Source organism: Phocoena phocoena, chromosome 18 (genome assembly GCF_963924675.1).
Source record: "Phocoena phocoena chromosome 18, mPhoPho1.1, whole genome shotgun sequence".
Lineage (NCBI taxonomy): Eukaryota > Metazoa > Chordata > Mammalia > Artiodactyla > Phocoenidae > Phocoena > Phocoena phocoena.
Genome location: NC_089236.1, coordinates 1,385,627 through 1,398,647, shown reverse-complemented (window position 1 = coordinate 1,398,647; position 13,021 = coordinate 1,385,627). Strand labels below are relative to the sequence as shown.

Below are 13,021 nucleotides of genomic sequence, written 5' to 3'. Positions count from 1 at the left end.
CTCAGCCATCCTAGGCCATCTATATACCAAAAGTCATTAGAGAGAAGGAAAAAGTATTTGAAATTCAAGTACCATATTTGTAAGTGTTGTGGGCTTTTTCCTTTTTTCCCTTAACAAGGAAATGTATTGCTTGTTATTTTGTCTGAAAATGACATATTTGCATTCTTCCTTTTTTTTTTTTGGCCACGCCACATGGGATCTTAGTTCCCTGACCAGAGCTTGAACCAGGCCCCAGCAGTGAAAGTTCAAAGTCCTAACCACTGGATGGCCAGGGAATTCCCAATTGCCTTCATTTTTTAATTTTTTTTTTTTTTTTTTTGCGGTATGCGGGCCTCTCACTGCTGTGGCCTCTCCTGTTGCGGAGCACAGGCTCCAGACGCACAGGCTCAGCGGCCATGGCTCACGGGCCCAGCCGCTCCACAGCATGTGGGATCTTCCCGGACTGGGGCACGAACCCGCGTCCCCTGCATCGGCAGGTGGACTCTCAACCACTGTGCCACCAGGGAAGCCCTTGCCTTCATTTTTTAAAGACGTTTTGCTTGGAATAGAATTGTAGATGCTGCTGCATTGTTTCTGATGAGAAGTTTGTGGATATTATGTTTATTATCATTTGTGTAACATGACATTTTTCTCTGGCTGCCTTTAAGATTTTGTTTATCACTAGTTTCTTGCAATTTGATTATGACACGCCTGGCGTCGTTTTCTTCATGACTCTCGTGCTTAGGATTGTTGAGCTCCTTGGATCTGTAATTTTTAAACTTTCATCAGATTTGGAAAGTACTTTTAACCACTGTCTCTTCAAGTATTTCTTCTGTCGCCTCCCTCCCCTTGTCCCTGCAGGGACCCCAGCTACATGTCTGTGGCTCCTCGGGAGGCTCCGCCACGGCTCACTGGTGGCTGCTCACCTTCTGTTCAGTCTTCTTCCTGAGTTTCATCTTCAAGTGCGCCAGTCTCTTCTGTGCGCTTTATCTGTTGTCTCTTATATTCAGGTGTTTCCCCTCTGACTGGTTGGAACATAGACTATTATTTTTTAAGGTTATTTTCTCTAAACAGAAATTTCAATGTTGGCAGTTGGGTTTTTTGTCTTTGTTTTTTTTCCCCCTTCTTTGAAGATGTTGTTCCAGTATCATCTGGCTTGTGTTGTTTGTGTCAATAAATCAGCCTCTCTCTTATCTTTATTCCACTGTTTGTACAGGCACACCTCGGAGATTATTGCAGGTTTGGTTCCAGACCACCGCAATAAAGCAAATATCATAGTAAAGTGAGTCATACGAATTTTTTGGTTTCCCAGTGCATATAACAGTCTATAACCATAGGCTGTTAATTGTTCAATAGCATTATGTCTAAAGAAAAAACAATGTACATACTTTGACTTAAAAAGACTTTATTGCTAAAAACTGCTAATCGTTATCTGAGCCTTCAGCAAGTCATAATCTTTTTGCTGGTGGAGGGTTTGAAATATTGTGAGAATTGCCAAAATGTGACACAGAGACGCAAAGTGAGCGAATGCCGTTGGAAAAATGGCACCGATAGACTTGCTCAATGTAAGGTTGCCTCAAACCTTTAATTCATAAAAATCACAGTATCTGCAAAGCACAGTAAAATGAAACACAATAAAATGAGGTATGCTTGTAAATTACTGTCTTTTTTTCCCCTGTGGCTACTTTTAAGATTTTATCTTTATCACTGGCTTTAAGTTGTCTGATGATGATGTTCCTTAGTATGGTTTGCCTTGTGTTTATCGTCCTTGGAGTTCATTAGGCTTCTTGGATCTATGAATTTGTAGTTTTCATCAAACCTGAATTATTTATTCATTCATTTATTTATTTATTTGGCTGCATTGGGTCTTCGTTGCTGTGCGCAGGCCTTCTCTAGTTGCAGCAAGCAGGGGCTACTCTTTGTTGCTGTGTGTGGGCTTCTTTCTCATTTAGTGGCTTCTCTTTGTTGCGGAGCACAGGCTCTAGGCACACGGCTTGCAGTAGTTGTGGCACACGGGCTCACTAGTTGTGGCACATGGGCTCAGTAGTTGTGGCTCGCGGGCTCCAGAGCGCAGGCTCAGTAGTTGTGGCGCACGGGCTTAGTTGCTCCATGGCACGTGGGATCTTCCCGGACCAGGGCTCTAACCTGTGTCCCCTGAATTGGCGGGAGGATTCTTAACCACTGTGCCACCAGGGACGTCCAATCTGAATAATTTTGAAATAACTTTCAATTGTTTTTTTCTGCCCGCTTCCCTCTTCCTGTGCCCTTCCCCCACTAGCTTTTCAGGTTCTCTTAAATATATGTCGTGATCCACCGGTCATTGCTGTTGTCCCTCCCTTCTCCCCCTCCATCTTTTTTTGTTTCTGTTGTTACGTCTGTGAGTTCACTTATCTTTTCTTCTGTATTGTCTGCTGTTAAGCTCATCCAGTGAATTTCTTATTTCAGATATTCTATTTTTCAGCTCCAGAAGTTCAATTTGGTTCTTTTTTATATCTTACATTTCATTTTTCTTCATATCCACTTTCTCCAGTTAATTCATGGACATATTTATAGTCACTGGTGTAGCGTCTCTGTTTCAAGTGGTCACGGTCATTTCTAAATCTTTTCTGTTGACTTTATTTTCTCTCGGTTGTGATCACATTTTCCTGCTCTTTATGCTGGTAATTTTTGATTGGATGGTGGACATTTTGAATTCTGAGTGTTTAAATTTGGTCTCCCTTTAAAGGATGTTGAATTTTGTCTTGGCCGACTTCTGTTTCAGCTTAGTCCTCCTGATGCTTGTTTAAACCTGTGGTTGGGTGTAAAGTAGCGTTTTCTCTAGGGCAAGTTTCGTCCTACAGCAAAGGTGAGAGCCTGCTGCAGTCTCTGCCGTATCCACGTGTTCAGTGAGGTCTCTACTCTGGCAGGTCGAATGCAAATGGCTTTCAGTGCTGGGCAGGCTCTGAATTGTTCAGCTTAGACTTCCCAGATTCACATGTGTGGCTTAGTATTCATCAGAAGACTCAAGTAAAACCCTGTGCAGATTTCTGTAGCCCTTTCTCTGCACATATCCCTCTTCCTCAGCTCTGTCCAATAGAAGCAAACCTCCTCATCTTCTCGAAACTCCCATCTCTGTCACCTTAATTCAGTGAGACCACCTTGCTCTGCACATCCCCCTGTTGGTGCTCAAGTTCTGGCAGAAGCTGCAACTCCTTGGTTGGTTTCTCTTCTTTCAGACACCACAGTTCTGTGCTGCCTGTTTTGAAAAGAGTTGTTGTATGTACTGTTCAACAGGAGGTCAAATATACCGGTTAATCCATCTTGGCTGGAAGTGGAATTCCCTGCGGTACACAGTTTTGATGTTTTTAGAATGCGGAAGGCATAGCTGTACTTTTTTTTAAGTTGTGAACTTCTTGAAGCCAGAGATTTTCTTTTCTTTTGTTCAGTGGTATATCCCTAGCACTTCAAATGGTACTCAGAACATCCAGTATATTTTCGTTTAATGAACGTTGTTGAATAAATAAATATGTGGAACGTACATCTTGAATTTCAGTTTGAGCATTTATGATATCTTAACTGATTGTGATAAGCAGGTCAGTTACCCAAATATTTGAATATGTATGTTTATCATAACTTTAATAGACATGATCATTTTAATAGTCATGGAAGATACTGTTTTTAACTATATGTAAATTATAAAAGAAAAAGACTTCCTCAGTAGAGTCTAATAACCGTCTAAATTAGAAATCTTAGAAATCATTCTCTGAAATGACAAGTTGTGATCGTTTTATACCATGCCTCTGGAAAATAGGTGTTAAATTGACCACTTAGATTTAACTGAACATGATTAAATTATCACTGATATTTTTCATTATGCAGTCAGGGTGATGGCTGCAGTTTTCCGACTCGTCTTGTGGGGACGGATCCAGAACAAGCCTCTGTTTCAAACCACAGTGAAAATACCAGAAGGTGCGCTTCTTGTCATTACGTTTTTCAGAATTCATTATAGAGCAAACTCTGTGTGTGTGTGTGTGTGTGTGTGTGTGTGTGTGTGTGTGTGTGTGTGTGTGATACATAGATAAATATAGTAGTGATGTAGCAAGCCAGCACAGATAAAGAGAAATTCTATTCAGTTTTTTTAACTGAGGGTTAAAATGTGGATATAGCTGATATGCTCAGGATAACCATATTTTTTTATCATTCAAACCAGAACACTTTTGAGAGTAATAAAGTGAACGCTTGCTGTTAGTAGTTGAAGCAGGACAGTCTCATGTCACTGGACGCGTCTGGCAGGGTAGGAAGCACGGCTACCCTACCTGCGCTGCCTCTTCCTAGAAACGAAGACTCTTTCAAGATTTGATTATGTTGGTTTATATCAGTTACATTCTCAAAGAAGTTAGCCATTGTACTATTCGCCATTTTATTTTGATAAACAGATTTTAACTGCAGCGTGAAAATGCTATTCATGAGGATTCAAAAATACAAATACAAAATTTTTCGTCTTCGTCTTAGAGGATATTTTCTCAGAGTTTGTATGGCAAGCACACTGATTCATAAATTCAGAGAAATAGTTCATTTTAAATGAAATTTTAAAGGAGATAGAGATGCTTCTGTGAAAGGGAAACACTTGAAACTTACTGACTACAGAAATAAGTTGTGGGGGAGGAGGGATTATAAATTCCAAGCTAGCGGATTAATTTTGGAAGAACATAGGCCTTAGAACCTAGGACCTCAGAGCTCCAAGAAGTTACTTAAACTGTCTGAGCCTCAGCTGCCAGCTCTATGAGAGGAGGATTTGTACTCCCTTCGGGGGTTATTGTGAAGATTGCGATGGTGTGTAGAAAGCACCCAGCACAGTGTCTGCCCATAGTGGGTCCCCGACAATACTAGTTCCCTTTTCCTTCTTCTTTTTTTTCCTCCATTCCCTCCCTCCCTGGATGTCTTAGCTAGAAAACTAAGTCTACGCTAAATCACTAAATCATTTTTTCCCCTTAGATCTATACTGCAGAGGTAGAAAGCAGAAAACTTGGGAAATGACAGGTAATCTTTTTGTCCTGGCCACAGACATAGATCCTCACCTGTCCTTGTGCTACCTTATGGCTCTTGATTAACATGTTAAAAATGTTTCAGATTGGCCTCTGAAGCTGTTTTTCTTTTATCTAATTGTTTTCATTGGCAGTGCTGAGTACAAATTCTTGGGTCTAGAGAGCCATTTAATGCGGGGGGGTTGGGGGCACATTTTCTCTTGAAGATGGAGCTTTTTCAGAGTGCTGAGATCTCATGAGTTGCCCTCACATATTTAGGAGAAGGAATACTAATTTGCTGCTTATTAATTAAGTATTATTAATTGAGCATTAGACTATTTACTAAATTATTTGCTCCTCTTTCAGTATTGGCTCCAACCCACCCTTTCCTATCAAACCGCTTAGTGAATCAAAAAACCGCTTGTTGGACAGTGAATCTCAGTGGCTAGAGAATGGATCTGAAGAAGGTGTTATCAGATCAGGTAATGCCGTCATCTGAAAACATTGCTTTGTCTGGTTAAAATGAAAATCACCAGGTTTAATAAATGTGGAAAAATTAAAATACATTATGTGCTATTTTAAAATATTTGAAACTTTTTAATAAAATATCTTATACGTGGGCCGTTAGCGTTTACTGGTAGCTTTCACGGAGGCGAAGGTTGAGTGAGGAAGTGTAGTGGCTGCTGCTGTGTTTTTCTGTTCATAATTTTGTTTTTCCTTGTTGTTACCCAGCCGTGTATTTTGTCGCCTCAGATGTAGAAAATTCTTTCGGCATAATATTCTGGATAATGCTTAAACAAGGTTATTTTGGGGGTCATAGCTTTTGCTTATTTGAAAATAATTTTGAAATGCCTTGTACTCTTTGGCTGTCTTGTCTTAGTATAAAAAGAGTGCACTGAATGTATTTGAATCATGATGACTCTTAATCATTTCATGAACTGTGGTACATTATACAACAGTTGATAAGATAGAAGTGGGCTTTTGAATCAGGCCTCGGTTTATAATATAGTCTGGCCACTCACTAGCATTATAGCTTAAAACACATCTGTGGTTCTTAATAATACCAGTAATAACATTCTTCTTGCACTGTAGGAAAATGGTTTGGTACTAACTCTAGGAAATACCCTAAAACGTGAAAGCTTGCTGTCACAATTCCTGATTTGTTGTCATTGTCATTTTGGCTTTCAGCAGCATTTAAATTCTCTTAAATTAGTTTCATTGAGACCTTCATTCAGGGGACTTCCCTGGTGGCCCAAGGGTTAGGAATCCACCTGCCAATGCAGGGGACACAGGTTCGAGCCCTGGTCCGGGAGGATCCCACATGCCGCAGAGCAACAGAGCCCATGTGCTGCAGCTGCTGGGCCTGTGCTCTGGAGCCCATGAGCCACAACTACTGAGCCCGTGTGCCACAACTACTCAAGCCCACGTGCCTGGAGCCTGTGCTCCGCAACAAGAGAGGCCACTGCAGTGAGAAGCCCGTGCACCACAACAAAGACCCAGCACAGCCAAAAATAAATAAATAAAAGAAAATAAATTTTTTAAAAAAGACCTTCATTCAGGTCATTAGACCCTCAGTATAAAATAAAGGGAAAAATCCATTTGTGGACTTGAAATTATCGCTCCTGAACATCTTTATAGCCAATGGACGTTTTTACAAAAATAAGCATAAAACCAGACTTTGAGATTTTAGCACTGCTTTCCTTCCTTCTGGGTTCTAACAGAAGGCAAATGATTGGCACCAGAAGCCTATTTAGTGCTTACATAATACTTGCTTTTACTGTAATCATCAATTTGACCATTTAGCCAGGTACTTCATATTTCTTTTTTTGTCATGTCATATATAATTATGTGCTTACAGGGACAAATAACCATGTAACAGTGGCAATAGAAAATTGAGTACCACTTGTTCATAACTAACCAGTTGAATAAGAGCAAGGTAAGACAGTATAAAGGTAATTTCTCCAAAAATTAGTTTATTTGCATGTCATAATCTCAAAACAGTTTGCAATTCAGTCTTTTTTACTCTTTCCATTATATCAGCAAAATCAGGTAGTTCAGGAGAGATTGGAAGGTAACATCTGCCTAACTCCCATTTTTCTTACCACTCCTAGCATGATCTTACTGGATATTTATTGGTAGATTAATGAGGAAACTAATAAAAATTGTTAGGACTGGTATATGGACAACTACCCTTTTCACTGAACGGTACCTTATTAATTAGTTTAAGGAAAAAAGGTGACTTTTGCCCACTGCTGAAGAAATCTGATCCAGAGAAGAGTGACTAAGATTAAAGTCTGAAAAAAAGACTTAAGGGGTTCATTGATGTTATTTACTTGGTAAAAGATACAGCAGAAGAGCAGCTTACTGCAGCCAAGTACGTGAGTCAGTGATGCCTTTGCAGTAGCCAGAGGAGGTTGACTGAAGTAGGAATAGAAGCCCTTCCCCATGGGCCGGTAGGAGCAGTGAGGGCAGTGCTAACACTGACTGAGCGCAGGGATGTAGTGAACTCTCCTGCTGCTTAAAAACAGAAGACAGGTATGCACCTTCAAGTCGGAAGTAAGCTCCCGGGCTCAGCAGCAGCACACGCAGCTGTTAAGAGTTTTGAAAACCTACGTGTAGTGTTTCTCGGTTACCTATTGCTACCTAACAAATGATCACACACTTAGCAGCTTAAGACAACACACCTTTATTACCTCAGTTGCTCTGTTCTCATCTGTAGCCTCATCTAGGGGACGTCTGCTTCCTTGCTTGGTGTTTATCATTAGCATTCAGTTCCTTACAAGGACCTGGAGTCCATGTCCAAGTCACAGCCAGAGCCTAAGACTCAGAGAGCATCAGAAACAGCCCCCGGTGGGGCTCCCGGCAGGCAGAGGGCAGCAGGAGCTGCAGGCGGCGATCACGTGTCATTGGCAGCCCCACCGCGTCTTCTCAGTGTAGGCTGTGGGCGGAACGATGGCTGATGCTCGCGGTGGTTGAGAATCCTCACTGAAATTCCCATAAACATCTGATAGCAGTCTTCTCAGATTATGCCCAAGTTAACACTAAGGGAAAAGTGTAAGGATCTGCCTCTATTAAAATGCTCACTTAATGGCTTCAGGGAAAGTCAGTGATCTGTCCCTTATTTACAGCACCTAAAAACCTTTATTATTATTAGAATATTAGTAATATTAAAGTATTTTTCCTTTTGCGTTGTATTAGCAGCTTTAGACCTTAGCCCAAAGAACTGTTTAATCTTATTTTCAGAAATATAAAATCAAGTTTTAATCGATAATTCAATTGTTTCTGGTTTTATAGGTTTATAAAAAACATTATGGACTGAATATTTTCAGTTTTATACGCAAGATGATGATCAGTGGAATTAAATAATTGAAGTATAAATGAAGATATATTTTTTAAAAAAGGAAACCTTTGTACAGATTGTTGGATCCACAGAAGCACTGCTCCAGAGCTGGAAGATGCCTTAATCTTAAATGAGCCCACTTGTTCAACACTGACTTACAGCTACAAAAGTGACTTAATTTTACTTTGGAAGTAACATTTACTCATAATAATGTATTATGATATGCTATAATATGAGCTGTCAGGTCACATGTTAACATGGCGTATGTATTCTTCTGATACCTGAGTTACATTATTAGAGTTCTTAGTATCCATATAAATTTTCACTCCAGAAACACAAGGTAGAAAACTTGTTTTAAGTGAAGTACATCTAGGTCAGTATGGTGGCTGAGAGCGCTTGTACTATGTAAGAAAAAGAAAATAATTGCTTTAAAAACAACTTGGTGTTTGCTAATTTATAGTTACTGTTTTATACTTTTCAACATTTTTACTAAAGATTTTTTTTATTGTTGCTATAAAATAACACTCAGAAGGATTTAGATACCTAATCATTTAAAACATGGAGCATATTTGTATAATTCATTGAAGGCTTAGTTCTAAGCATTAATTAAACCATGTGCAGTGTTGTGCCCAAGGCTTAAAGAAAATTCGGCAGTATAAGAAATCTTTTTGTTTCTCTCTGCTTTCAATATATACTCTTGTTGAACTTTCATGGGTATTTATACAGGTAGGGAAACAAAGGTTACGTGTGCTGTAGAAATACTGGACACAGTAGGATTGGGTAGAAGTGGCTAGAAGAAAAATAAAGCGAAAGACAAGCTACAGAAAGCTGTTAAAGTATGTTTTCAGAGTGCTGCCTGCTGCTGAGCTGACTTTCAAATTTCAGTTTAGGTAATGACCGAAATTTGCTTTGAAACTTTTTACAGTAATCCTATAATAGCTTAAACAGCAACATAAAGTACAGTTTGAACTAGGGTCAAACTGTTTAGCATAACACTGCTCTCGAGAAGGAAATTCTCACTTGAGTATCATTCAAAGCTTCCATTCTCTGAGAGGTGGATTCCACTCTTACATGCAGGATTTTAAATCTGACTTCCTAACAGCAACCCCTTTCTGCCTAGACACTTATCCCCCTTTTCCTTTTGAAATCCAATGTAAGTGACAGGGATCGTTGCATTAATTCTCAAGAAAAACAGTGTCCTATAGCGGAGAAACAATATACAGATGTTACTCCTTTATACTCTGCTTAGTCAGACACACACAAGCTAAAATGACTGATTGCTTCCAGTAGTGGGTGGAGATCAGTTTTAACCAGCGTCTGTAAAAACGTTATAGTTTCCTTGTCTATAAAATGGGGTTGGGGAGAGGGCTGTTAAGAATGATTTTGACTTGACGATCTTTAACATTCTTCAGTCTCTAATTTTGCATAATACCTTCGTCCAACAGGTATATTTGGAGTTCCTTCTGGACGCCAAATATACTAGGGATAGCTCTATAATCTCCTAATGTAGCATAAATTTTATAGCCTACTATTCCAGGTTTATAATTTATAGGATTTGTCTAATTCCATGGGCTATATTAATATTAGATGTTAAAAGCAAGTAATTTTTTCCCCCTTTGAACTAGAGGAATGAGTCTAGCTTTGAAAATATAGTTTGGAATACTATAATACAGTTTCTACCTTTATTTCAACACTGTAGTCTTAATAATCTTGATTCTAGAAAACTTATGAGAGTTAAGGGATATCCATTTACCAACCAGAAACATCACTTCAGTTTGGCGGTTTGAGTGTTACAAGGAAATAGTAAATGTTTAAACGTAAGTGACTGCTTTCGGAAATGTCCTGGTACTTCTTGTGGGTATTTTTACATTCAGGTCAAAGGATTTGCATGCACCTGATTAACAACTGAGGAAACTTAATTTTCCCTTTAACCTATCTGGGTGCTGTTGTGGTGTTTCTTTTTCAGTTCTTTCAGTATGTTAACATCATCTTAATAGCATTAGTAAACACCTTTTCAGGAATTTTCAGCTAAAGCCTTTTAATTTAGTTACCTTTGGTTTAGTTAATTTATGGCCAACATTTGCCACGTTCTAAATACTTGGCTTCGTTTAGTTGTACATATTAATGACTTTTGGCAAGGGCCTACAAGTGGTATGGGAATCAGGGAAAGGCTGACTCTGGTATTCCTCTGGGATTGATTAGTGCTGCCAACCTTTGCGGAGAAATGGTCAAAATGAAGCCCTGTCAAAATTTATTAGTACTGTCTTTGTTCCTTCAAACACTTGAACAGTTGTGATAATATTTAAGGAGAATAAAAGTTGAATTTCAGGTCTTGCCATTGCCATTAAAAACAAATTAGACAGGAAACTTGGTTTTACGTGGGTACAAACTTGAATATTCAGTACCTGAGGCCTCTGACCACTGTCACTGTGCCAGACCAAAGAGCAGCTACAGCTTAGTGGTCACTGAACTTGCACCGCTTACACAGTATAGTTTCATCTTTGCATATGGATGACTTTTTAAAATCCTTCGACATATTTAGTGGTTATGATTCCAAAGTGTCATAAGTTAACTTAGTTTAAATCAAATATGCAATGTTTACTTGAATTTCTATTAATAGCAGATTTTGACTGTTTGTAGGATTTTCAGATTTTCAGTCTTGTGAGATTTCCCTTCAGTCATCTTTAAAGCAGATGCATTTTAAGGGCTCAGTGTTAGGATCTGCATATTTGGGGCGCTGATAAGACAACTGACTTACAAATGTTTTGCTTACATTTTGTTCTAGGACTAGCACTGCTATCAACGGAAAGTATTTTTAACTAATCTGTTAGAGAAATTAACCATATTTTTGCATTTCAGCCAAAATAAAGATCGTATCTCATTCTATAAGATACAGCTAATATGTAAATCTAAAATTCATGTTTCTTATGATCTGAACTATATTTTCCAACTTAAATTAAAAATGCAAGATAGATTCAGCAAGGTCCATATTTTTCTAACGACTTCACTTTATATTATTTTGTTGAGTTGCATAAAGCAAGGAATTGTATTTGTATTAATAGCTTCAGAAAGCTGTTGAGTCTGTCACATTTGTACATGATTGCAGGTTAGTCTATGCCCATTTACAGAAAAGGTGGACACTATTTTAAAGGGATCTTTAATATGTTTTTATATAAACAAATCTGAAATAGTTTACTTTGGTTGTTTTTACATATCATGTCCCGTAAATCTTGTATTTGCTTTTCATAAGTGTAACCCTGGACCATGACTTAATGTTATCTTTGCTTTGCCTTTTGGGTGGCCTAACCTCCATTAACATGAAGGCTGAACATTTTAAAACTTGTTTTTTCCAAAAATCGTAATAATGATTACTTTATTAATAAATAAATAAAGTCCTGTATTTGAACAGCTGCTGTTGCTGTTGTTAGGGTATGACTGTTGCTTTAGTCACCTGGCAGGTGTGGCAAGGTACGGCGTTGCCTTGGGAAAGCGATGGGGCTCATCCTTCGGGCAACCACGGGGACTACCTGAGTGCGACGACACTGTGGTCTGCCTACGCCAGAGCACACACGGCTTTATCAAAAACGTTTTAATTTAGCTTTTATTGAACAATTTTCAGTTGTCCCCTTCATCAAACCTAAGAACTTCCATTCTTTGAAAGCCCTTCTGTTAAAAGAATGAAAAGTCGAACACTGGAAAAAGAACACCTGAAAAAGGACTCCTATCCAGAATACGTAAATCATCCTTAAATCTCAACACTGAGGTGCCAACCTGATTTTTTTAAACAAGACTATTTTGTTTGGTTTGTTTTTTGGCTGCGCCGCCTGGCTTAAAGGGTCTTAGTTCTTAGTTCCAGGGGAAGTCCCCCAAAATCGACGATGTCCAATTGTCCAATTTGGGGAGCAAATCTCACCAGAAACCGCTATTTTTAGGAGCGCGTTTAACTGGAAAAGTAGATTTTTTTTCATGTCCGCTTAGGCAAGACCTGTCGGCAGAAGGTAAGCGAGCATGCACGGCAAAGCCCCCGGCAGAACCTCGCACCGAGGCCCAGATGCCAGGGCGCGGTCGGCAGCTTTATTGCGGCTGCGCGCAGGTTGCGTTCCGCATCCCGTAAGACGCAGGCGCCGTCCGGTTCCGTCCTCAGGGCAAGAGAAGCGAGACGCGATCCGACCGAGACACACTGCGGGCGGTGGGGAGCGCGGGCCCGGGGCCTCCGTCGCAGGCACTCGCTCGGCTTGGCCGGGGCTCCGTGGGGCTCCCGCTCGTCGCCGCAGGACGCAGGCGGCGTGGCGCGGGTCAGGACCACTTCCCGGTGACCTTGAGGTGGCCGAGCTGGTCCTCCAGCCGCCGGGACGCGGGGAACTTGGACGCCTGCGCCGCCTTGAGCGCCTGGAAGGCGGCCGCCCGGCGGGCCGCCGCGTGGCCGCGCTCCTGCTCGGCCGTGAGGAAGGGCCGGCTCAGCCAGTAGTGGTTCTCCGCCTCGATCTCCAGGCGGCGGACCATGTTCTGCTTCGCCTGCGCCGACACGGGTCGCGGCCGCCGGTGCTTCCCGATCCACTGCCGGCCGGGGATGCGGCCGCGGCGCAGGAGCGCGGTCAGGAACATGGCGCCTGCCGAGGGCACAGAAGCGGGCGTCGGCAGCGCGCCGGCCACGGGGAGAAGGGAGAGGGGAGCCCCGCCGCCGCCCGCAGGCCAACCC

The 13,021-nt window shown here is 40.9% G+C and overlaps 2 protein-coding genes across 2 annotated transcripts in view; one reads left to right on the top strand and one right to left on the bottom strand.

The window, feature by feature from the left end:
* ZDHHC20 (zinc finger DHHC-type palmitoyltransferase 20) overlaps window positions 1-6,920 on the top strand; it is a 68,305-nt gene extending 61,385 nt beyond the window's left edge. The window contains exons 10-12 of the mRNA XM_065896051.1: window positions 3,838-3,927; window positions 5,349-5,464; window positions 6,841-6,920. Coding sequence (XP_065752123.1) covers window positions 3,838-3,927; window positions 5,349-5,464; window positions 6,841-6,878 — 244 coding nt within the window. The 3' untranslated portion in view covers window positions 6,879-6,920. The remainder of the gene's footprint in view (window positions 1-3,837; window positions 3,928-5,348; window positions 5,465-6,840) is intronic.
* Window positions 6,921-12,618: 5,698 nt separating this feature from the next.
* On the bottom strand, window positions 12,619-12,927 carry MRPL57 (mitochondrial ribosomal protein L57). Its single transcript, XM_065896309.1, has one exon. It carries the CDS (start codon window positions 12,925-12,927, stop codon window positions 12,619-12,621), a length of 309 nt encoding a protein of 102 aa, XP_065752381.1.
* Window positions 12,928-13,021: the final 94 nt, after the last annotated feature.